This window comes from Lepisma saccharinum, chromosome 15 (genome assembly GCF_977018435.1).
Source record: "Lepisma saccharinum chromosome 15, izLepSacc3.1, whole genome shotgun sequence".
Classification (NCBI taxonomy): domain Eukaryota; kingdom Metazoa; phylum Arthropoda; class Insecta; order Zygentoma; family Lepismatidae; genus Lepisma; species Lepisma saccharinum.
Genome location: NC_139243.1, coordinates 79,534,267 through 79,561,291, shown reverse-complemented (window position 1 = coordinate 79,561,291; position 27,025 = coordinate 79,534,267). Strand labels below are relative to the sequence as shown.

At 38.2% G+C, this 27,025-nt stretch overlaps 1 protein-coding gene across 5 annotated transcripts; it reads left to right on the top strand.

Moving 5' to 3' along the window:
- Positions 1-1,555: 1,555 nt before the first annotated feature.
- Positions 1,556-26,310, top strand: LOC145999520 (IQ calmodulin-binding motif-containing protein 1-like). 5 transcript variants are annotated; one of them, XM_083136488.1, is made up of 5 exons: positions 1,556-1,678; positions 6,943-7,073; positions 13,885-14,143; positions 19,831-20,006; positions 25,835-26,310. In XM_083136488.1, the coding sequence occupies exons 2-5, from the start codon at positions 6,965-6,967 to the stop codon at positions 25,984-25,986; spliced, it is 696 nt and encodes a 231-aa protein (XP_082992614.1). In that variant the 5' UTR covers positions 1,556-1,678; positions 6,943-6,964; the 3' UTR covers positions 25,987-26,310. The 5 variants fall into 5 exon arrangements, with proteins under 5 accessions (XP_082992614.1, XP_082992613.1, XP_082992609.1 ...); XM_083136487.1 differs by having other exon boundaries at positions 1,658-1,796; positions 6,946-7,073; XM_083136483.1 differs by having other exon boundaries at positions 1,658-1,796.
- Positions 26,311-27,025: the final 715 nt, after the last annotated feature.

Sequence of the window (27,025 nt, the reverse complement as noted above, 5' to 3'; positions counted from 1 at the left end):
CTACAAATGGCTCTCGTATGACATTCAGAACGAGATCATTGATATATTAGGGAGATCTGTTTTGCGCTCCGCGGTAGCAGATAATAAAAGTCGGGAATATTTTGCTATTATGGTTGACGAAACATGTGACATATCCATCCGTGGACAATTAATATTCTGTGAATAAAAAAAATGATATTTTTGAGGAATTCATGGGATTTTATTAGGGGTGTGCGGGACGGGATCGGGACGGGAAAAATTTTCAATTTCCCTACTGAGTCGGGAAATGTTCAAAATTTCCCGATGCTCTGAAAATCTCGAATTATACGTCATTTTCACTTTAAGTGATTTCTGGATTAAAAACTAACAATTTACGGTAAGTTCCAGAAATTGACAATACAGAAAACGTCGAGAAATAACGACATTTTCAAATGAGCATTCGGTATTTCCCGACTGCACGGGATCCCGAAAATTCGGGAAATCAGTTCCCGAAGTCCGGATCGGAACGGGAAATTTTTTTCCCGATCCCGGTCCTGACTTTTCGGGATCCCGCACACCCCTAGCTTTTATGAGATTCCGAGCACTGAGGCCAAAACTTAAAAAAGGGAGAGAGTGAGTCATTCATTAATTTATTTCAGTGATCAGAGCCCCCCAATAATTTTGACAAGTCGGCGCCCGTGTCTGCAGGGACAAAAGATGTGGGTAATAGCCCCCCTTTTTCCGCCACTACTGAAGTAGGTTAGGATTTATATTCATCTAAATTTCAAGAAACTAAATATTATAGAATTACTATCCTCGTCCTGAAAAAAATCACGGTGAAATATTTCCTGCTGTCTGAACAGTTTATATAGCAGAAAACAACCTGCAGTGTCATAATAGATTCTCCAGATGAATTTATCTTCAAAGTACAAAATTATGTTACGAAAAGTAAGCATCTGCGCTTCATTCAGTTATACAGACCAATGAATCGTATCGCAAAAGAAAAAAAATCACGTCATGATCAAAATCACGCATTGTGTATTTAGATAATTAGTTTGCATTTCAAGCTTCCACCAGTCTCAAACTTAAAGGACGATACGAAACAAGGAACTGAGAGGTTTCGATTTCTACAGTAAAGCACGGGTTTTTCTTGTCGCACAACAATTTTGCGACCTTGTGCATACATAGCTAGCCTGCCTAACCTAACAACATAGGCATTTAGCCTAAAATAATAAAGCTTTCTCCCGTGACGTTAGAACATAAGTTGCTCAAGTGTTGTGCGATAAGTGAGACCTGTAAAGCACGGATTAATTGACACAGATTCAATGAAAAACAGGGTTTCCAAACCAAAAAATTATCACAGACTATAAAATATCTACCACCAAAATGTGTTTTAAACACTTGTAAAAAAAACATGTTTAAAACATATTGTTTTAAACGTTTAAAACATTTGTAAAAAAAACAAAGCCGTGTGTTTTAAACGTTTAAAACAAAGTGTTTTTACACACTTTTGTTTTAAACATGCCAACCCTGGTTGTGTGCCCTTTTCTAAATCCTGGGCGCGCCAGTGAACTCTCGTCTCTACCTTGATAGCGAGGTTTGTGCATGGTTAGCAATCAGAGTATTGGCTACATCTCAACGTATTTTCAAAGATTGAGTGTGTTGGGAGCATGCTGAAATCTGGGGGTTGTCATAGCAACTAAATCAGGAAGCCGAATATGTAAATAGAATATCACGTTTGTTAGTAAACAAAGTTTATAACGGCGTAAATATTGGAAGTTGGAAACTTTTGTGGAATCAGTATATGAATTACGAGAAAAAGTATAAGAAGACGGGCAGTACGTGTATTGAGAAAATCATAGCTATTGAAATATTCGAAATGTTCGTTGCAGAAGTACGATATGTGATGTGCATGATTCAAGCAGTTGCAAGGATACTTGTTTAATTTTTTTCTTTACAAGAAATGTAAATATCGGATACACTGCTTTTGGCTAATTCATAGATTTCTGTTCAAAACACGTACACTCGTGACCTGGTTTGGAAATTTTTCAATACCTACGCACCATTAACAACAATTTTTGTTTATTTTTATGTGTGCATAATAACTTAACCCGTGGCTCTACAGCCCTAGAAGGGCTTTGTCCTATCTCCCTAATGCCAGTCTCCCTCCCACTATCCTACTTAGAGTTGTGGAGATCTTCAACCGGTAATGGGGTGATGTGGAGTCAGCCATTATAGGAGATTTCCCAGACCAGGTTACACTATTCACTCTTAGCCCCCTATTTCCTCACGATGGTGGGTTGCCACCGGTCCTATACACAGGCTGAAAACCTAGAGACTGAGCCCAGACTCGAACCCATGCCGTCTCGCAGTCGGAGTCCAAAGCACAGCACCTTACCCTGCTGAAAAATTTGTCGGTAAATATGCGATATCGCCCGGACGGATTTCTTCAAATTTACAGAAGAAAGTACTTACTGAAATGAGTTTCTTTAGCATTCTGGACGTTCTTGGAGGTATTTTCTTTCACGGAAAGTAATAACTTCGTAGTTTAATGCTGCAGAACAAAAATTAATCAGTTTTTATGTAAGAAATTGGCATTGCCTGCCACATTATGCCGTTGTTTCCATTGTGTGCGTGCAGATGGCGAGAGCGTTGAAAGTCACACGATCTCTGCAGCGTTTCCAAACGTGCCTTCTTTTTACGAAAATTTCTATTTTTAACTGTTCGCTGCACTTTCTTTTTTCGATGAATTTAGGGGTGAAATGAGTGCTAATGGAACCTTACCTAACAGGCCTAACCTAACCTTGTGTGAATGGTTTGTGGGGTATCCGTGGATGGTTTTTGGGGCTAACGTCAATGGTTTGTTGGGCTACCCATGGATGGATTTTGGGGCTAACGTCAATGGTTTGTGGGGCTACCCGTGGATGGTTTTGGGGGATAACGTGCATGGTTTGAGGAGGTAAACATGAAACAAAAACCGAAATAGTACGTAATTTTCCGTCATGAAGGTTTGAAACACTGCTTGCGCACTGAAAATTGACAAAACACAAGCTGGTGCGTCATGACGCACGATGATCCATTACGAGTGCACGCCATATGGTCTATTACAGAAGCGGAACAAGTAAGACAAATAATCAATCGTAATATGAAAAGTTGACAGTATTTTATGGAAAAAGGCATAACTTCACCTTAAAGAATGTTCTGCAAGGCAAAATAGCTAAGTACCAGTGGTAAAATTAAGGAAATAAATGAGTGAAAGGTGTCCGGGCGTTATCGCATATTTACCAATTTGTCTACTGTTTTCAGTAGATCTATAGGTGTTTTGAAGCATCTCTTGTGTTTAGATTTTCAAGTAGATATAAAATCAAATTTTAAATCAGGAGAAATGAAAAGTTGTAATTGCAGCATGTTGAGTTACATACACTGTATACAATATTACATGAAATACTGAAGATAATATTGCACTTGTATTCTTCTACTGTACATGCTCAGTAGGAAACGATTGAGTTTCAGTAGATTTCTGAGACACACAGTAGAGTATAGTTGATAACAGTAGATTCTGTCTGAAAACAGTAGAAATTTCCAGCAGGTACCACATAGCCATGGAGGAGGACTATGTGTGTGTTGCGACACATGCTAAATAATACTACATTCTGTTTTCTCTTTTGCACTCTGTTCATATTAACCTCTGCCCCAAACACAAACACATCTTGTGTTTGGGGACTAAAAGCAAGACACATAGCAAAAATACACTACCATGAAGATAAGAGGCAGAGCCAGTCTCACAAGTGTTAGTGTGTAGATATAAGAAACCAGGGGCAGGCAAATACAGGGTGTCCGGTCGCCATGGTACCTGCATTTTAAAATTTAGTTCGATTTTTTTTAATAATTAAAATTCACTTATGGGAATTTCCATTTTTTAATTTTTTTTTTAAAAAAAATAATTAGTACAGGGTCATTCCATTCTCATGAACGGGACACTCATATTTCATTTTTAACATTAAAGTAACATTTTTCTTTGGAATGAATTGTGAAACTAAATGCTGTTGATTAAACATAACTACTTTCCCAGATTTATAGCTGTAAGTGTAAAATTTCATGTCACATGTGGGACTGATAAACAATGCTTCTTTACATAATATTAAATTTATTTTAATTTCTGTGAGTTTTGAATATTCTAGTGGAGTTGAAGGGGAAATGTAGCAGTTAGAGGAGAAATTGATTGTTTTTTGTGTCGTGGGTGGGACACAATGCAAAACAATAGCAAATCAAAAAGTTAAATTTAATGAACAACATGTAAAATACCATCTTCCTTCTAACTTAATTATATATAATACTTGAATTTTCATCTAAATTGCAATTTTAGATTGTTTTGTCACAAGATAGAATAAAATTACATTTCATTTCATTTTAAGCATTGAGATTCAGGGGCACTTTGACATGGAGTGTCCCGTACCACATTTTTTTTTCATGTATTTATATAAAGTCATTTTTGTTACCAAAGAGTACACATATATATTACATTTTAGTGTATAAACAATCATGTATTGTGATAGTTCAACAATGCAATCCTAGTGATTGAAAAATGTTGTTGAGGCTAAGATTCAATGGAATAATTGTAATCAGTCATGATGTGAGAATAATGAAATTGTATAGGATAAGGTGGAGAAAATAGAGTACCTGTTTGTAATTTTTTTTTCTAATATACAATCCTCATAATCACAGTCAGTGGTTTTTGTGTAGCATCTTTTTCTAGCATGCAACTTGGTGAACAAAAAAATATGCTTGTATAGTATCTTTCATGAAATCTTTTCAATGGTTAAAACATGACATGCAGGCAGTTATAAATAACTTTACGGAATAACAGATCAGCTATCTTCATGAAATTTAAAACAAGAATTAAATGTCTTACAGACCAAACTGAAAAATATTTATTGTAGATTAGGCACACACAGGAGATGTACTACGTAGAAATTTTCAGCGAAAAATGCAGGCTCGACCAGGACTCAAATCAGGGGTCTCTGGAATACCGTGCCATTACTGAGCCGGCCTGGCCTCACCTGATTTTTCGCTATCGCTGTTGTTTCTAAGTAGTGAAAAATATTTGTTTATGATTAATTTGATTTCCTTTACTTCACTTTTCTGCCACTTTTGGATAATCATGAATGTGAGGATGAGGGATGGATGGAACTGATTAAGGGACGCATACAAAGAGCACCCACACCCAGGCCGAGGTTCGAACCTGGGTCTCCTGGCATGATATCATGCTTTTCTAATGACTTCACCATGGAGGTCGGCAAAAAATACTTAAGTAAATATAATCAACCAAACTAAATGTTTTATTATGTAAAATAGAATGAACATATGATTTTATAACTAGGCAATGCACATCAAAACTATTCATGGAGGGTGCACTAACCCTTTCCGATTAATGTCAAAGAACCTCTGCCTTCATTAACTAAGTTTACGGTATCTGGAACAGAATTCCATGAAAATAAGTCCATGAAAATGGCACCAAGTTGCTTAGTAAAACAAAAGGAAGTTACTGACTTGGTGTGAATGTAATATTTCAGTATTAGTAATAGTAACAACAATATATGCCGTTTTTGTTCACCTTCATAGAAGAATAAGGAATTTGTTAGCATCATGCCAGATTCGCCCAATGAAAGAACTAAAAATGATTCAGACAGGTTTTGTCAGGAGTCACCTTTTTGGAAAAAATAATACATGCTATGGATCTAAGATAAAGCTACATATTTTGAAATGTGACCTGAAAACATTTAATTTATTAATTAATGCAAGACTGGAATAAAAGTAATTAATTGTTGTGCCGGAGTTGTCTTCCTAAAGAAGGCTCAACTAGTAGCAGCATAAATAACTATGCCAAGGGTTCCCAAACTTCATCATTTCATGGCATCCTTAGTGTTTCAAGATTTTTCCGTGGCGCCCAAGTCAGAATGGAGGCCTATCTAACACTTGCAATGCTGAGTTAGTGGTGTTACATTTCTTTTGTGTGTAAAAAGTACTCAATAAGCACATTATTTGGAATAAGTGTAATAAATTTGGAACATTTCACAGCGCTCCTGTAAACCATCCAAGTCGCATGCTTTGGGAACAAGTGAACTATGCAGTACATTCTAATATATGGCTGACTTTACCATATTGCTGCAGATTTCAAAATTCGTCTATCAACAGTGCAGAAAATTTTTAATGGCATGTTTATTATTCTCACATAACACACCAGGGGTCCAAGGTTCAAATCCAAGCTTGGGCATGGATGTTCTATGTCATTGTCCCTTCGTCAATTTCATTGTATCATAACTAATCCTCATCTTTGCAATTAGCCAAAAGTATCAGAAGAATGATGTAAAATAAATCAAAATCAATCATTGAATTATGGAATTAAGTTTTTTGTAATCTGTTAAGTTTTATGTGATCAGATTGTTTATCACCTTTAAGGTAAAGTTAAAGCTTCCTGTGCGCATTGCAACATGCCATGAAGTCACATATGGGAATACATAGGTAGGGCCCCACATATTCTGGATCTCGGCCACTTTTGGAAGTGCTGAAGACAGTGTCGAAGTGCTCTAACCCCCTACGGTTGCCTCCAAATACCCGTTTCTTTGTTCTGGGTTGGACTGAGAGCCATTTTATGCAGGGACAGGGATTGAAAAATTACCTTAGATCACCCACTCAATCCAAGATCTTTCGTGTGGCATCCAGATGCCCTATCAAGTAGGTCACCATGGCTTTAATGTATTTTTATGTTGATTTTCTGCCACTTTTAGTTGGTTGTAATGATGAGGATGAGTCACTATTAGATGAAATGGAAGAATGACAAACATGAAGAACACCAATTTTTGGGCCATGGCTCAAACCTGGGAACTTTGGTGGCAAGATCAAAAGTTGAGAACTTGCTGTGTGCTCAGCACACTGAGCTATTGTCCATACATTTTTCTAATTCTTCATTCCCTTTATTTCTAGAAGAAGAGGTCCTCTAAACGCCATGGGTGATCAGCAAATACAGGATCAGAAGTGGGCTGAAAAGAAACATGAACTAACAAGAAGGACTTTTTTTGAAAATTATTTCCGAAGACTGCAAGCAGTACCTGCAGGTATTTTACAACAGTACATTATAAGTACAGGGTGGACCATATTGATGGGATACATTTTTATTTCGTAATTTCAGAGATAAAAATATTCTAACATATTTTTAATACAATGTAGTTGGAAATCTGAGCTTGGGAGTTAAAATTAATTCATTTTTCATTTAATTGGTCCAATGAATTACAGTGCTGTGGGGTCCTGTTAAAATTACTTAGGTTGTGAAGCATTTCTCACTGGCCTAGTGGAAGTTTCATCATTACAGCACAAAGACTGAGAACTACGACGACATGTTACTCACTTTCATTCCTGATATGAGGTGGTTTGGTTTTACACAAATGTGGCTGCAACAATATGGTGCCATCAGGGTGTGAAATCACTGCAGATTGGTGGGGAGGGGTGAAGAGCAGACAGACAGATACACACACACTATATATATACATACGTATATATAATGTCATTAAATATGTGTCAATTATTAAATATTCAAATTATATTATAAAATATACAAAATATTATATCGACCAGCTTTCATTCAAAATGTATACCGCGTTTGGTAGAACCTGTCCCGCTTCCCGCGCTAGGGATCGCTCGACAGTTTCGGTGCCAATGAGAAACGAGGAAAAAGTCGTCTGCTGGGGAGCGAGGAGAGAATGGAAGCCAGAAGAGAGGCGCTTACGTAGACGCTGTTGCGACGTTGCATATTTTAATTGACTGCCTGGCTTTGACTTTCCAAAGCATGGAGAAAAGCCAGGGAGCAGCTAGTGCGGGAACCGGGACAGGTTGTAACAAACGCGGTATAATTGCAAATTGAAGATTTTGATGTGCTACTGATGCTATGAACAATGATTTGTGTAAGAGAGGAGGGACAAAAATTAAGAAACATTAAGAAGATAATAGTTCACATTTAAGTGCTATTACGTGTTTTATTAATATAGTTATATACTTCGTGGTTGCTTACAAAAGCCGATGAGAAATGGAGAAGAAATAAGTTGGTCTAATTGTTGTGTTCTGGGGATTGCTGGATTCAGTGTCCTAAGAGATGAGGCTCTTTGTTGTCCGTTCTTTTTGTATGTTATCAATATTATTCCAGTCAAGTATATTCGAATCCCAAACTAATTGTTTATGTTTGTTGTTAAAACAAAAACTCTCCCACCCGGAAGAGTTTGGTGGGGGGGATTTCAGGACAAAATCGTTGGTGGGGGGGAATTCCCCCCATCTCCCTGGGATTTTGCATCCTGGGTGCCACTAGACATACGGGATCGAGTCAATGAGAACCTTTCTACAACATTTCCTTGGGTGCCTCATTTCCTGATTCAGCGATATCAATTGGCTACCCACATTACCAGATCCAGCCCCAAAAGACTACTTCTTGTGGGGTTTCCTAAACCTAAGCCACAAGACTCCAAATGATTGCTGAACTCGAGGGAAATATCAGGAGGGAGATACAGGGCATTTCAGATGATTTCCTGCACTGCAGTATGGAGTATATGGTTACAAGAGCCAAGAATATTCTCTTCGAGGTGGTACCTATTTACGGGATGTTATATTCAAATGATGAACAGTGCTGTGAACTCCTGTATTACATATGGTGCTTAATAAATTAACTTGTTCCATTCCTAGAAATGCCCATTTGAATTGTGTCCCATCAATATAGTCCACCCTGTACAAATATAATTTTAAAAAATTCAAAATTCACAGTTTTTTTTAAAACTTTTAATTTGTTTTTCTTCTTCAAGTAGTTTGTGTCAGAATAGTAACAATAAGTTGAAAAGGTTGTTTCGATTTTTAATACTTTTTGGAGGATATTCCCAATGTAAATAACTTGAATAGAAAGATGTAATGATATGACGCAACATATTTCCTTGCACCGTGCGCTGCAAAATACAGGGTGTTTCCGTGACCTTGAATCAAACTGGCAGAGTGAATAGAGACTGACCCAAGTACCAATATGAGATGAGGAATCGTGGTCCGGAAACATTTCATTAAAAAGTTATAAGCCAAAACTAGTTGGGGCTGCCTACGAGAGTGCAATAAGACAACTGAAAGATGCAGCTTGTAGATTTAATATAGACATTACTACAGTATATTGCAGCACTCTACAATGAAAATGTTACGGTAGTTGTTCAAAATGGTGGCTTTGAGCTTCGGTGCAGACACGACAGCATCACAAGGAGCTCTGTCGCATCCACTCCTAAGTAACCACCACTGTTGGGCCAACGTCAGTTTTTACGTCAGGAAGGTTGGCTTTACGTTGGTTGGCAAATTGACGTTGGGCCAACGGTGGTTGCCAACGTTTGCCCAACCATGGAAACGTGAGTCAAAATCAGTTTTATAAACAACTTTTTAATGCTAAGGCAACTTTCAGGAGAATGCTGAAAAACCTATAGTGTAAAATAAGTGACATGTAACAGTGTTTCTTTAGAATATTTCAGTCACAGCACATACTGGAAATATAATATATTTTTAATGAAAGTAGAAGCTATTTTTAACTTGCAGTTATTCACCAGTCCTTTGTCAGCTGCCATGGATGAAAGATGTGTTGGGAATTGCTTATTGTTTGTCTCTTTTGCTGTAGTAGAACAAGAACATTCTTACAGGTACTATTGTGAAGGTGGTTAAGCAATGTTATGTGCAGACTAAATTCCATGGAAGGTGAAAAATTAAGTAAACTCTAGAAGGATTTTGTGCTACCACTTGAAGGTACCTTGAAAACAATGGTACCATATGAATGAGAAAGTGCTGTGTATTTTTTTTTTCATAAATAACTTGAACTATTGTTTACATTTGGCCTCTCAGGGCCTCCCCGATGGCGCAGTGGCAGTATCATCGCCTTGTAATCAAGGGGTCCCGGGTTTGATACCTGGTGGAGGCACAAGTGGTTCGGATCCCACTTTAAACTGTAGGTCCAGTCCCGATTAACCTTACTGTGCACAAAGTGGACTTAAAACAGCAACTCAAACATTTGGCCTCTCAATAAATTATGTATATATCAGAAAACGAACCTATCCATTCTTGACTTTTCAGTACGTTGGGCTAACTTAGTAAAACCATACGTTAGCCCAACGTACTAAAACCATATATTGGCCTAACATAAAAACCACACATTGAAACCATGGCCAAATTTACCATTTTTGCGTTGGGCCAACCGTTGGCCAACAATTTTCAGTACGGTTGGCCCAACGTTGGACCAACCACTTTTGGTTACTTGGACTCTAACATCCATGGAGTCATTCTCATGATATCACAGGCAGCAAGTAATTCTGAACCAGGGTCCTTATCTCATATTGGTACTTTGGTCAGTCTCCATCCACCTTGCCAGTTTGATTCAAGGTCACGGAAACACTTGTACATCTTATTTCCTATATAAAGTCATAGACAGCACATTCCTTCTTACTATTGGTAGTGGCATTTTACAAATCTCTTGTGGAGTTGAGAGATGAAACAGGTGAGAATGAAAAGTTTTTGAAAGTTAAAGATTTGTGTTGGTTGATTGATTGATTTGTTTTATTTTACTTTGCTTTTCTGCTACTTTTGGATAATTGCAAAGATGAGGACGAATGGTGATAAGATGAAATGGATGGATGAATGGACAGACACAAACACACAAAGTTAGCATACAACATGGACCCCTCGAGGATTATACTGGACTGTGAGTCCAGACACCAGAGTCTCGTTAGTCTGCAAAATGCAGTCCAGGGTGTACTACGTGGAACTGAAGTTGACATTTTTGTTTCTTGAGAAATGGTCACCCCTTACAGATTTGTAATAAAAAGGAATTGTAATATAATTAAGCCTTGTTTTCATATTAAAAAACACTAAGTTGCTGACCAAGGCAGTTTACTAAGATATAAAAACACTTAACATGTAACGTTTCAACCCTGTATAAGGGTCTTTCTCAGACGAAGAACTAAACTAAAATGAAGAAATACGCACACATAAAGATATATACACATAGCAGGGTGACTAGCCACACAAAAACAAATCATAGCCATTCTCCACATCAAGATTAATAGCCTGTGGGAACAACTGGAAGAGAATGGCTTTGAAAAGAAAGACAGACAATACATCAACAGAAGAAGGAAAGAAATAAAAGAGAGAGGACCGGAAGAGAAGGAAGAAAAACAAAAAAGATAGATGGTTTGGTATAAGAAGTATGGGAGAGGCCACAGAGAAGATATGCAAAGTGCTGAGTAAAGTGGGTATAAGAACTTACAGGAAGGGAGGATGCACTGTGTTAAGTATAGCCAGCAAGAAGAAGGAAGAAAAGAGAGAGGAAGAAGAGGAAGGGGTTATCTACGAGGTGAAGTGCAGAGGATGTGAAAGTGTATATATAGGGGAAACGAAGAAGAGACTAAAAGACAGGTTAAAGCAACACGTGGATGATGTGAGATTGAAGAGAGACAGGAATGCCATATTCAAACACACTTGAGTGACTGGATATGAAGTAGAATGGGATTTGGCGAGGCATATAGGAAAAGGGAAGAGAGAACTAGTGAGAAAGTGGAAGGAGGCCAAAGAGAAATAGAGACGAAAGGAGAAGAAATCATGAATTGGAATGGAGGACTCAAGATAAACAAGGAATGGAAGAGTGTGTTAGAGAAAGTTAAAAGGATGACAAAAAGGAAGGAAGAAAGAGAAGAGAAGAAGTCCAGGGGAGGAGGTATTCATTCATATCCAAAAAGGCAGGAGGGGTGGGGGAATGATAAACAGGCAGTTCCAGACTCTTGCTAATCTTGACCTGTCAATCACCTCTCAGTGTGGTAGACCCATTAGTCATGTGTCAAGAGGCAAAGTGTACTTAATTCCTTTGAAGGAATCATCCAAGATAAGGACTGTGAACATGATTTGTTTTTGTGTGGCTAGTCACCCTGCTATGTGTATATATCTTTCTCTGTGGGTATTTCTTCATTTTAATTTAATTCTTCATCTGAGGAAGACCATGATACAGGGTTGAAACGGTACATGTTAAGTGTTTTTATATTTTAATGAACTGCCTTGGTCAGCAACTTAGTGTTTTTTAAGAAGGAATGTCCTGTTTCTGTTATTGGAAAAGTATTACTTTATTTTGAAGTTTCAGATATAATTAGTTTCAAATAATTGAAAGCCAGAAACATGTTTTTGTAAATCATTTGTGAAAGCTTGTTTTCAGTGCACTTTATGCTCAGATAGGCTGATTTGGACTGAAACTACAGTTTATAGTGTACACCGCTGCAGGGACTCAGAAATCATTTGTGGAGCCACAAGCATTGTAAGTAGTAGTAACAATGTACTGTAAGTGTCTGGGAATGAATTTTCCACAATCAATTTGATTTTTATCAATAAACATATATATAAATACTGATCTTTGTGAATATTTGAACTTTATTGTAAAAATATATATGTACAGTAACCCCCCCCCCCCCCCCCCCGAAGTTATGTAAATAATGTGTTCCGTAAACCTTTGCGTAACTTGAATTTTACGTAAGTTGAATTTGTAAATTGCTTAAGAGCATGAGGGAAGAATTTCCATGTGGCTGTCCTCTCTGTGGCATCTGGAGCACTGTTGACAACTTAGCTCTTTTTGAGCCAGGTCTGGCTCTTGCATGCATTCGTTTGGCTGTGAACTGGGGCACACGTCATCCTGCTCCACCATGGTGCCATCACTGGCTCCGGCATACATAGACAACTTTTGCCATAAATATACATTTTGCACGTAATATTGTTATAATTTGCTGTGTCGCCCCACTCCCTCTTACTTCCCCAGGTACTTTCCTTTGTAGCACCTTGTCTGACGTGAAGAGGCATAATTGTTATTCGCAAATACTTTATTTTTGATTTCATACGACCATCGGTGGATTATTGAGATGGGTGATGCTGCTGGACCTAGACTGTGAAAACTAAGAATACATTACCATCACTTTAAAGCACTCCCCTCCCCACCCACAGCCCCCACTCATCTGACACCTAAAATTACCCTAGGAGGCCATTTATCCAGTTTTGTAAATCTAAGCTCCTTGAAAGGTTTTACTCAGTTTACGGTGAAATTCAGCTCTTTTATGCACATCAGGTTTGGCAACACTGCCATAGAAGCCAAGGAGAAAGACACTTATGGAAGTATTATTTTATTTGTTCTCTTGGGAATATAAAACTTCCAATAGTATAAAAAAAGATATCAAGGGAAAAAAGACAGACTGAAGTAGTAATGGACAGGTGGAAAAGCATTTGATTAGCCATAATTTGAAGTTGAAGTTTATACCCCATAATGAATACATGAGTTTTTGAAAATTCTTATTCATCATGTTTTTCAAACATCGTATCTAGCTTAATAATCAACTTTAAAACGTTTGAAAATCTTTTAACACAAAGCGAAATGAGCAGAGGAGTTGATGCATGTTGTGGAAGTAACTCCACTGAGACACCTAGGGGAGTTGGTAACTTTCATTTCCATTGAATCCCTGCATCGACTGTTGTCACATCACTCAACATGCCTCATTTGTGCCACCCCAAGAACATATCCTGTTGATATCCATGTTGTAAGAGACAGCAAAACGTCATTAATTATTAAATTTAATAATTAATTAAAATACAACTTGCAGTGCCAAAGCGAGCGATCCATTCTCCACTACAATGACAAAGCAATAGTGCCAGCAATCAATGTGTTCAGTACCGTGGCCACGTGGTTGAAGGCATTATGCTTTGGGAACGGGCTCCAAAACATGGGCGGGTTCAAATCTTTGGGCTGGTAAGGTTAATTTTTTAAAAAAACTGGACTGTTAATGTTATGAAAGTGAGGTTTTTATTCAATATGTTACACTACCATTTTTTTGTTCATTCTTACAGACAGGCTGTTCTTTTACTTGCACGATGAACAAAGCAAAGCTGCCATAAAGATTCAGTCTGCATGGAGGGGTTACAAGGCAAGGAAGAAATTTGTGTCCTGCAAATATAACCTGATAAGAGAGAAAGCTTCCATAACCATTCAGAGAGCTGTCCGTAAGTGGTTACAGGGGAAAGGACATAAATACACTACTGTAGAAGAAAGCTTATTAGAGCCAATAGATGACTCAACAGTAGAGAGGTTACAAAAGGAGATAGATAGGTAAGTTTCACTGGCACACCCAGGGGAGAAGGGGCTGAAAATTAAAAAAAATCAAATGAAGGTAAGTAATGGAGTCGGAAATAAAAACTTAAAATTACCCCCGATAATCATTTTTGTGTTTGAATAACTTTTAAAATGAAAGTTTAAAATGGTAATTAGATCTCACATCTAATGAAAATTAAACGCCAACAATGGGATATCACCAAAATTGATTTTCGCCGATGTATTCTATGATACAAGCAAATATTTAATCTCACTGTTCAGTAAAGATGAGATATTGGTACAATTTAATTATCATAATTCTTTAGTGAGGTGGAAATTTGTTGTGGATCTTCTTTGTAGATGTGAAAATAAAAGTGACGCACATACATGTATGTTTTCACTTACATTAAAGTTCACCTGACATGTCTCCATAAAACACATGTTCATCTACAAGCCATTTGTGTATGCATTTAATATGAACTACATGAAAAATGAGACCTAAGTTTTCAAACTGTTGATTCATATTGTGCACCAAAAATTGACAAAATTACTTTCAAACACATGGTTTTACTCTAATTCCTGAACTACCGTCCTCCTATGCGATGAATCAATCGTTTTCAATGTTTCAAGAGTAGCCATGCCAATTTCTTGCTTTGCTCTAAGACTGGAAGCATTTTGGTTTTGCATATACAATGATAGTACTTTCAGTACTTGTATAGAGTCTCAAAATACCTCAAATTCCATCATAAATAACTACTAGACAAATGTCTTACCAATCCTTGAAACCTGAAGCTCCCACGAGCCAATGGGGGACCATCTCAACTTATTTTTATAAAGCACAACAAAGCACTACAGATCTCAACAAGCTCTCGAACAGGATTAAACGACGAAGCAACCCAACATATGTCATAAACACCGCCCAGTTTTAGATTTGATAGAAAAAGCAGCCTACTTGTGAAACACCAGAAGTCTCTCTGAAAGAGAGAGCCAGTTGCACCAATTTTTCAAGAAACAATGGGTGGGCTCAAACGCTTGATTTATAAGTTTAAAAAAATCACATAAATTAGTGGGTGGGTTCAGGCCCCACAGACCCATATAAATTGCCACCACTGTACAAAGTCGAACTTAAATTGCGTAATGATATGATTTTTTGTGCAGTAAACTTAATTGAATTCAACTGGAACACCATAAGTAAGATATAGTTTACAAGTGGGTTGGAAATAATGATCCCCGGTTGAGATGTGTCATTCATAACCAGAGATTTGATGTTCCAAAATGCATGTTTGTTCCCTACTTTCAAATGACGAAATTCTGATTTTCCATTCCTTCACATTCCAAATGAACCCAAAATGTGTGGAGGACGAATTTTGTACCTCGCAGATGAAAAATTTTTCTGTGCCACTGTTTCTGCACCATCCTAGTTCACAAGTTCAGCCCCCTCCCTGGAAAAAAATCCTGGGTACACTACTGGTAAGTTTCCTTTTAAAATAAAATAAATATTATGCTAGAAGCATTGGCGTGGAATTTTCAAGGCTGTTAGCATCCATTAGTACGAAAATTCTAGGTATTAATAGTTATTATCTCCACCCCAATGTATTCGATCAAAGTTTTTGTTCATTTCGTTCCTTTTTTTTTCAACCCCCTCAGTGATTTATCCACACACACACGCACTCCTAGAAAGAACTACAGTTAATGAAACAGCATGAAAATCCAACAGATAGTGGTCGAGTCCTGTCATTTCTCCAAGTACCCAGGTTCGTTTTCTGTTGTGAGGTGATATATCATCCTCAGTCCAGACTTGGGCCACCGGGAATATACTATGTAACAGTAGCAGAAGTCCTCACTTCCAGTTACAGTCGCTTAGGCAACAGCACACACATTCTCCACTTGCATAGCAGAATGTTCAAGTGGAAAGGAAGTCCAGCTGTATGTTACTGTTGCCAACTTAGATTTTTGAATCAATATTTGTCCAAATCACGAATCTCACCAAGGAGTTATCTCGTCATCTATTAACTAACCAGTCTCAGTTGTCATTTACAGACAAGTATATTTCTGACACCTGGGTGTGTAAGTAATCATAATTTATATTTTGGTTATTTTTAATTTAATTTGTACTATAGTGGAACCCCCAGCAAATGAACCTGTGCAGACTCGCGACTCCTGTGAACCGTACGAGGACCGACAATTAAGTAATGAGAATGATTTTATATTGTCCCAAATGTGCATTCTATCTCTGAAGTAACGCATTCCTGATGTAGTGTGGTCCAGAATCCACAACCTGGCAACACCTCATGAACTTGCGATAGGCATGCTGGGAATTATGCCGCCATGTCGTGAAGGAGGTGCAAGGGTGTCATCACGTAATAGCTATGGAGTAGCGAGTGAACATCAAGTTTCATGAAGGACATTCTGAAAACTGATTGCTGGAATAAACATTTCTTGAATTCTATTGTTGTGGAGGACAAAACAGAGCATTTTACTATGGTCCTTGTACGAACTAACAAATCGCTGAATGGAAGTCACTAAATTTACCAAGAGGCAAGAAAATGCAGCTCGAGAAGCCAAGGGTGAAGACAATGTTGTGTTTTTGTAATGATAGCAAAGACATTATTCATCATGAAATTGTTCCAGAGGGTGAAAGTGTAATTGGTTGTTACTATCGTAGTGCTTGGATTCATTATGGAAGAGAACTGACCGTATCAGACCTCAGTATCCTGAACCAGGCAGTTGGTTCCTGCTCCACGATAATGCACAGTCCCACAGAGCAGTGGTTGTCTATACATTCCTAGTCCAAAAACAAGTGAATGTGTTGAATCATAATCTTTACTCCCCAGATTTATCCCCCTGTGATTATTTCCCGTTCCCGAAAGTGAAGCTGCTGCTGAAATTACGCACTTTTGATGAGCACAGGACCAGTCAACAGGTTGTGACGTCCAATCTTCAAATCATACCACATGAAGACTTGTAGATGTCGTATCGATCGTTGGCCAACCGTGCCAATTGCTGTATTGATGCAGGAGGGATGTACTTTTAGTAATAAACAAGCAATGTTCAATTATTTTGTTTCCTTTTCACAATATAAAATCATTCTCATTACTTTATTGTCTGACCTCGTACTCCTGCTAGGAGGGGAGGGAGAGAGTGGAGCATGCTTCCTTATGGCCCGAGCTGAACGGATAGAGGGGGAAGGTGCGTGAAGGTTATTTTGTTTGTGGTCGCTCTATACTCTAGGCTAATCATGACGATGAGGGTGTATGGGGAATTGATGAATTAAGATAAGCAAGAAACATAGACATAAGCACAACCACAATCAGGACTCGAACCTAGAACAGGGCCTCCCCAATGGCGCAGTGGTCCTGTCATTGCCTTGTAATCAAGGGGTCCCGGGTTCAATACCCTGTGGAGGCACATAGTGGTTCGGATCCCACTTTAAACTGTAGGTCCAGTACTGATTAGCCTTACTTTGCATAAAGTGGACTTAAAACACCAAATAAATCAAACCTAGAACACCTGGCTACCTAGTGTGCTATGATGACTGCTTCAGAATAGAACCAACCTTCCTCTTTACTATTATCGGATGCAGAAAAAATGTCTGCCTGCAATATCTACTCAGCGACAATTCTATTAGTTGGTGTATGTAACAACGTTCTTATTTTGTTCAAACAACTTCTTGAATTCATCATATTTTTTACCGCAGATAACGGCGGTTATAAACTATGAAATTACGTAGAAATTCCAGTGAAAAATGCAGGCTCGACCAGGATTCAAACTGGGCCTCTGGTATATCATCCGTTGCTCCACCAACTGACCAACCGAACCAGCCTGTTTTTCACTTGCTTTTTACCTTGTGAAATTGTCTCCATTAGTGCTACCACAATGGTATCTGTTGCCTTAGATCCAGGTTTGATTGCTGATCCAGTCTGTATTTTTCACTGGAATTTATATGTAGTGCATCTCCTGTTTGTGTCAAATCGTAAGGTAATTTACAACTCTGTGCTTGGAGAAATTAGGCACAGTCAATGTCAGCATTGTTTGAAAGGCCATTGCAGTAGCACTAGCAGAAACGATTTCACACAGGTGAAACAGCAACAGCGAAAAGTAGGGAAAAAATGAAGGCTGGCCTCGTACCTCATTTGAAGTAGACCTCCATGACAGAGTGGCCAGCATAGGCGCCGACTCCATGGGGCTTGGGGGGGCTTGAACCCCCTCCCCCAATGTTAATGATGTGGGGGCAGATCCCCTCAAATAATTTTGATTAAGAGAATATAATGTATTATTTAGCTTCTCTTGTAAAGTTTACTCTGAATTGTGCAACATGAACTTAACTTTCAATACACATTTGAAATGTTCTAGACCATCAAATTTAGGGGGCTGAGACCGCTAAACCATCAACTTTGGGGGGGGGGGGGGCTATGAACGGAGAAAGAAAATCACATGACTTATTACTATATACTAAGTATATAATTATGAGTATTGGTAACATTTTTACTAAAAAGAGTTTCAAAATAACGAGGTGATATGACAATTATACCAGTATGTTGATTAGTGAATTCTGAACAATTTGAGGTCGTAAACACGACTTTCAGGCAATATTGATGTGTACGATATTTAGTTATCCTCGATATCTCTTCCTCTAGTCCAAAGAATAAGGGGAAAATAATTCTAAAGTCTTTGAGTTTATTTAACACTGGCTTGCAATAAAGTACGCAAGGAAAGCTTATGAAAAGTCTGTATTGCGAAAGCGGGAACGGCTATAATCAAAGGCATTATTGCTAAAGCACGGCATGCTATGTGTTTATTTATTATTGCAAAATTAAATTTAAAAAGTAAAATATTGTATCAAGAACAAAAAAGTAAAACTATTTGCCTGCGATTTGTGTTAGCATTTATGTAAATAATTAAATAAAACTGTTAAATATTGTAAATATTCGCTATTTTTATGGTTAGTCAACACTAAGGTTCTTTGCACCCGCCACATTTCCATTCTTTTAAAGTCTGTTGCGGACATTAAAACACACCCATGCCCTCGCCGGGACTCGAACCTGAGACCTCCGGACCAAAGCAAGTTGAGCCGACCACCCAACATGCTCGGCTTCCGAGGCCGGCATAAAACTTTATGTTGGTCTCTTAATGTAAATACATAGCCTACTTTTAAATAAAAATGTTAATTGTTATCTAAAAAACAAATGAGCAGACACACTTTTTTCATGTTACATTTCATTTGCATGAGGAATATAATAGCTGCTTAAAAACTGCTATGCGGAGACTTAATGTTTATTTTTAAAAAAGGGAGGGAGTGAGTCATTCATTCATTTATTTCAGTGATCAGACCCCCCCCTCCCCCAATAATTTTGGCAAGTCGGCGCCCCTGGTGGCCAGCACAGTGTACTGCAACACCAGGGGCCTGGATTCGAATCCCAGGTAAGATATGGATGTTTGTGTTTGTCTGTCCTGAAGTCTGAATGAAAAGTAGAAAAATTGTGTTAAATTGATATGATGTTGAGGTGGGGGAAACTTCCGCTTAGGAGCTAACCTAAAAAAAAAAGGTTGGTAGAGTAATGGCATGGTATGCCAGAGACCTGGGTTCGAGTCCTGGTCAAGCCCATATTCTTTACTGGAATCTGAACATAGTGTATGCCAAATTGTAAGATAATTCATTAATTTTTGATTATTTTTTTTAAATTTAATTTAATTTCTTCCAAAAGATGGCAGGAAAGAAATTCTGTCAAGTGGTGTGGTGAAGAAGATCTGGAAGCTTCGCATAAGGAGGTCCAAAGTAAATTGGCAAAATTCTATTTGCATGCCTCATCCTACCACAGCAGAGAGAAGAGGACAAGAGCTCTCGTAGCACAAGCAGAAGCCATTTCAACGATTCTGGAGAGTAAGTAGTCAGTTTTGCTTTCTGTTTTCCTGAAATATAAATCACTGAACATAGGGTGATGTGATAAAGTGTTGTGGTTTTATTCTCGGAGCCCTAAGTTAAGTCTTAATGTGTTCACAACTGTTATTATCTTCAAGAGTCACTTGCATTTTTTTCACCCTTTTTCAATCTTTAGCTGCTTTCCACCTTTCCGTCTGCAAACCCCTTGATGCTGAAAATTTCCAATTGCACACTTTTCCAACATGCCATGCTTTCCTACAAAATCCGATCGATTAGTATTCGTAGGGCTCATGTTTCAAGAAGATGAGAATGGTATCATTTTTACAATTCAAAAATGTATTTTTTTTTTTTTACTGCAGGCAGTGTATTAATCAAGGTTTGACCTTGAAACTTTGGTGGATTGTAGGTACACATCTGGACTATGAGAACAGGCAGGTTTACATCTGTGCCCATGAGCGGGCCAGCAAAATTTGACCGTTTTCCACAGTTTCGTGGAATTTTTTCAAAAACTTGTGAAATATAGCAACTTGAGCAATATATATATTAAAAAACAGAAGCCTCTGTGGCATAGTGGTTGGCATGGCACTCTTCGATGTCAGGGGTCCCAGGTTCAAATCCCAACCTAGACAAGGGTGTTCCTTGTGAGCGTCCCTTCATCAGTTTCACCACATCATCACTCATCATTGATAGGTGTAAATGAAAAAGAAAAAAAACAAGTGTATAGTTTGTGTTGGTTACCATCACTACAGGATTTTGTTACATGAGGACGAAAATGGACTAAAGGTATAGATGATTAGGTTATTATTTTTGTGATAAGTTACGTGTAAGTTTTACGCAATTAAACAGGCATTTTCATCATTCGGTGTTGTACTCAATGACTTTTATTTCTCATGCAATAAGTCTAGGCAACGGGGAGCGAGACGACATCAATAATCATCTTCATGATTGGCCAAAAGTGGTAGAAATGCAATGTAAAATAAGTGAGAACAAAAACAAAGAGAATAAAAAAGCAACTGAAATATCATCTGTAGATTTTGAGAAATGACATGTCAAATGCAACTGCATGTTGCTGATCAAACATTTGGACCTCTCACATTTGGCAACTTACTGCTTGTGGCCCATCAGGATTCTAAAGGTTCAAATTTTTGTTTCATTATTTTTTATTGCTTTTTAATTTCACTCATGGAACTTTATCCCAATAGGTTTCCTGTTTTTTCTTTGCTATTTTGTTGATATTAAAAAAAAAAACACACATTTGTCTTAATTGACACTTGTTAAATACTCCTTTGTGTTAATACTGTATGAGAACCAAAATTGTTACTTGACACTCTAAGATACACATATTTATATATTTTACATGTTTGGGACTTCAGATGTGGTAAGATAATACGAGGATCGTTCGGAAAGTCTTACCAGTTTGCTCACAGAGTGCACACAAAGCCACGACCTTAACTTCTCCCTATAGGCCACCTCAGTCATTCCTCTGCAGTAGTTAGCAGTAGTTGCATGGTTGCTAGGCCCTTCGGAAATGAATCCAAGTGTGAAGTACGTTCGGTGATTCGATTTCTGAATGCACAGAATGTTTGTCCCAGTGAGATTTATTGTCAGATTTCAACTGCATATGGTGAGGGCATATTGGATGAATCATCTGTGAGATGTTGGTGCCGAATGTTCACAAAGGATGAACAAATGTTCACGACAAAGAGCGGTCTGGGCATCCATCAGAGATCTTGCAGCAGAGAAATGATGAGTTCATAAGGAAAGACACACTTTACACTTCACAACATTAAGGAGCACTTTCATGAGGCTTCTCTCACATTCCTGTATGACGTTGTCAACAATCATCTCTGCTACAGAGAAATTTGTGTAAGGTAGGTCCCTCACATACTGACTGCAGAACATAAAGAGAGCCGTATGACCTCTGCTCTCACGTTCTTGGAACATAATTCGGAGGAAAGGGACTCAATTCTTGACCACATTCAGTGGTAGCGTCATCGCCTTGTGATCAAGGGGTCCTGGGTTTGATACCTGGTGGAGGCACATAGTGGTTCGGATCCCACTTTAAACTGTAGGTCCAGTCCCAATTAGCCTTACCGTGCATAAAGCAGCCTTAAAACGTGAACTCAATCAATTCTTGACCACATTGTCATGGGTGATGAGTCTTGGGTTTCATATTTCACATCTTCTGAAGTCATTTTGACAAAGATTTCATAGTGACAAGGAACTCCAGGAAATTGTCAAGAACTGGTTCAATGGACTGGTGGCTGACTACTGCGGCAAAGACATGCAAAACCTCGTCGTACGGTATGATAAGTGCCTGAATCGTAGTGGTGACTACACAGAAAATTGACCAAATGTATTCTGTAATAGGTCAGTAAAATGAAAACTACAGGGAGGTTATTTCAGTCGTTCACCGCCATCGTGTCGGCCGGTCGGCGCCGCCTTCATGCAACAGGTCCCGGCAAATTGCGTTAGAGGAAGTCCGTAACAGAAACAGCTTGTTTTGTAATGTTTCCACTTTTCACAATTACAGTTACAATTACAATTGAATAAGCACGTACCTTGTCGCAAGGATGCTGGAAAAGGTGTCCTCCCAAATACAAATATTTCTGGCACCTTATTTCTGACATCTAATCTTAGATTAGACATCGCTACTTTATCCTCAGTTGTCGCGAGAGCACCGGCAGCTTATCGGGGGAGTTGTCAGCCGCGAGACGGCGCTTCATACTGCACGAATGAGACAGTGTCGGCAGTGATACCAACCTTAGGGACTTTTCACTATATTTCGCCCGCGTAGATTTTGCCAAATGAAGGAAAACGTAGGGACTTTTTTCAATCTTGGAAAATAACTTTTTATTGCGCAAAGGTGCAAAGCTTACTCGCCAGTCAGCTGCACTTTCTTCGTGCTCGGTTTGGAATGAATGGATTAGTTTATCTGGATACTTTAGTGAGGAAGAGAAAAAACAACTAACCAACAAGTCTCCATCAGAATTTTGGAACATGTTATCGGTTACCGAGAACTTTCAAGGCAAGTTATTTTTTGAAAACATTTCCACTCTCGCGAAAATAGTGCTAACATTGCCACATTCTAACGCGGAAACTGAAAGAATATTTTCAATGTTACCTAAGTGATACAAAAACAAAAAAGAGAAATAAAATGGGACCAGAATTGTTAAAGACTTCAGGAAATACAGCATCACAAACCAACATCTATCTCTTCACAGCAGCAGCATGTATGACTTCAAATAACAGTAAATGACTCAACGTTATTCAATAGGGGTGTGCGGGATCCCGAAAAGTCGGGACCGGGATCGGGAAAAGAAAATTCCCTTCCCGATCCCGACTTCGGGAAATGACTTCCCGACTTTTCGGGATCCCAAGCAGTCGGGAAATACCGAATGGTCACTTTAAAAAGTCGTTAATTCTCGACGTTTTCTTCATTGTAAGTTTCTGGAACTTATCATAAATTGTAAGTTTTTATTCTAGAAATGCAAAAACAATCACTTAAAGTGAAAATGACGTGTAGAATTCGAGATTTCCTGAGCTCCGGGAAATTTCGAAAATTTCCCGACTTGGTCGGGAAATTGCAAATTTTTCCCGTTGCGAATGTCGGGATTTAAAAAAAATTCCCGTCCCGACCCAAAACATTTTGTCCCGCACACCCCTATTATTCATTAAGGCAAAAATTTACAACACCGGACCCTTCTGTAATTTCTATGCTACGTCTTATACTCATGAAATAATTAGTCGTGATGATTTATCTCAAGTTAACATGTTGGGGTGAGGTGAAAAAATTGTTCATTAACGTGTAGAAGTTGTAAAATAAGCATTTCAATTCTCGCAATGATTCTCCGTATACAAGTATGGTAGCCATATTTGTTGATATGAACAATTGACGTTCGCAATTAGTTACGCTGTCTACAGCGTTGCCACACTGTTGATTTCATACTTGGAGAGCATGGATCGTGTAAGAATGGCGGAAGAGAACAGTAAAAAAGTTGTTAATGTTGTACAGATTTTTAGGTGGAGTGTGCAGGAGGATTTCGTGGGGTAATTAATAAACTTATGGATTTCGGTATATTGCCTAAAGAAGGGGATTACATGTGACAGTGACAATCACGATGTAGAAGAACATGTGGAATGTGGACTGATTTGATTACAGGTAAGCTTGGCAACAGTGCATCGATCGTAAAATTGCAGGATACGAAAATGGTGTCTTCGATGATGAATACGATTTTTTTATCGGTTCGTAATCACAATTAGCGCAAAACCATTCACGGATAGCCCCACTGACCATTCTCGGTAAGGTTAGGTTAAGTTAGGTTAGGCAAGGCAAACATAATTAAAATTTGGGGTCGAAAAACCAAGCACGGGTAGCCCCACAAGCCATTGACGGATAACCCCACGAACCATTCACGGTAAGATTAGGTTAGGTTAGGATAGGATAGGATAGGCAAACATAGTTCAAATTTGGGGTCGTAGCAATATCAGGAATGTATATTTCATTTTTTAAGTATTGGAAACACAAAATCTTCCGGTAAGTAATGAGCAATCGTGCCGATCACGGACCACTCAAATTCACTTATTTTGCTATTTCTACAGGTGACCCACAAATTTTAACTTCAAATCCGTGATTAGGAGGCCTCAATTAGTGAGTATGCGAAATATTACAAAAATCGGGGAGGGGTCCTGTATTGTAAATTCGCTCCTTCATTAATTGTGGAGCACCGAGCAGAAAGATTTGGTAAGTAAATGTGTACATTTTCTCTTCTGTTTTGCATGCTAATGAGGTGTTGTTTTTTTAGACGCTTTACTTGGCGTAGGGACATTTGGTCAGTTGTAGGGAGATTTTTACTATGTCTGTAGGGACATTGCCGGAAAATGGTTAGCAACACTGTCGGCTACCAGACGTCGTGAGTGTAACGTACCCTCATGCTCACTTCTGTTTGCGTTTATCAGTACGCGTCTTTTTTATACTGTGTTATTGAGTTGGTGTGCTAGTGCTTTATTGTGTGTTAATTGTTATTCATTCATTAGTTATTCCGCTAAACAAATATAGTCTTGAACATCGAGTTTTTATGTACGATAATTACGTGAAAACGAACTCTTGCAGAAAAGTGGTCAGGCAATTACGAGAGACAGGATCTCTTGAACCTAAGAAACGTGTTGTATTGCTGTTGAAGGAGGTCATTTTCAATATATCTTATAACACACCAGGTTAGTGATCACTATTATTAATTTTAAATATCATTTTACGGTTTCGGTTCGCTTTATGCGCCGGGATGCTGTCTTCCCTTTCTGTCAACTGAGGATAAAGTAGCGATGTCTAATCTAAGATTAGATGTCAGAAATAAGGTGCCAGAAATATTTGTATTTGGGAGGACACCTTTTCCAGCATTCTTGCGACAAGGTACGTGCTTATTCAATTGTAATTGTAACTGTAATTGTGAAAAGTGGAAACATTACAAAACAAGCTGTTTCTGTTACGGACTTCCTCTAACGCAATTTGCCGGGACCTGTTGCATGAAGGCGGCGCCGACCGGCCGACACGATGGCGGTGAACGACTGAAATAACCTCCCTGTATTTCTCTTCACAACTTTTTTTTTCTAAAAAGAAATAGGTAGGACTTTCCGAATGACCATCATAATATACACATGAAACGTGTTTATATATCCACATACCTGTTTATTTCATTCTATTAATGTCAAACAATTTATTTATCAAATAAAATAAACAGGTACGTGGATACATAATCATATTTCATGTGTATATAATTTGTATCCTTTTGATACAATTTATGCATTATTAATAAAAACTTTTGTTGTAGATGCACCATCCTTGACAGATGTTGACGAAAGTGATCTCTCTTTTTACTACTGTTCATCTTTACCTTTAGCAACCCAAGCAAGACTCAGACACAAGGAAGAAATCAGAAAAATGAATGCTCCGTGGTGGAAAAAATTGGACATTAGCGATTGATCTCTGTTATGAGTCTCTGTGTAATAGAAAAGTGCCAGTAGCGGTTGATTCATGATGAATTGCTTGCAACTTTAACCGCTGTACTTGGTTTTTTATCTGTGCACTAGGACTCATTCTGTTCAAAGTAGTGTGTTTGGGGGAAGGTAGTCAACATGAACAGAAATGCCAGGGATAGAAGTAGAATGAGTCTCTGTAACATTAGTACATAAAAAAACAGGTACAGTGGTTAAAATTCCCAGCAATTCATCAGAAATGTTTGGTGTTTCCAACAAATATACCATGTGGCTGTTACATATTGTAGTTTACATGCATTAAAGATTTTTTACAAGAGAAGTACCTAGTGTCAATTTAGTTTATCTGTAGTACTAGCCAGTGGCATAGCAACACATCGCAAGGCCCTGGGCGAGATTAGAATGTGAGACCCCCATCCATTTTTAAATTTGAAATCTCAATGTGAATCGATAGAAAATCTTCAGGGATACGTCAGCAAATTATCATATTTAAATAATAATAAATTACTGAAAAAAATTATATTTAATAATTACACTCCCCCTAAAAATGTCTAACTTTGTTTTCCGGGAGCTGAAATATGAAGCTGTAGGAAGGAAGTAAGAACTGCTTATATTATCCATTGCCTTCTTGAGTTGCAAACAATCCAAGCATTTAAATGCCTTGCACTTGCTTCGTGGCAGTTGGAGGTGCTTTACTGTTAACATACTAAAATCGGAAGTGCAAGGTCGAGAGAAAGAAGAAAGGACAAGACAAATTGCTTTTTATTTGGGAAAAGAATAAATGGGTAAAAATGTCCACGCAAGTTATCGTGAATTTTTATGTAAATGTTTCACATAAGAATTATGACAATAATTTTTACTTTTTGCCTGCCCGCATAGGCTTAGAGCCCACCTGCCTTTATGTTACACCCCTGATTTGACATATTACAACTTTTAACTAGAATTTAAAGACAGATAAAAACAGAATGTTTTAGTTTTATTGCCTACAAAAATTAGCCTTTTCAATCTTTTTTCCTGTCACTTCTATT

Excerpts from the sequence above, each read along its gene's own strand:
- LOC145999520 (XM_083136488.1), top strand. The coding sequence starts at position 6,965 with ATGGGTGATCAGCAAATACAGGATCAGAAGTGGGCTGAAAAGAAACAT. Across the intron at positions 7,074-13,884 it reads ACTGCAAGCAGTACCTGCAG|ACAGGCTGTTCTTTTACTTG; the intron begins GTATTTTACAAC and ends TCATTCTTACAG. Across the intron at positions 14,144-19,830 it reads TTACAAAAGGAGATAGATAG|ATGGCAGGAAAGAAATTCTG; the intron begins GTAAGTTTCACT and ends TTCTTCCAAAAG.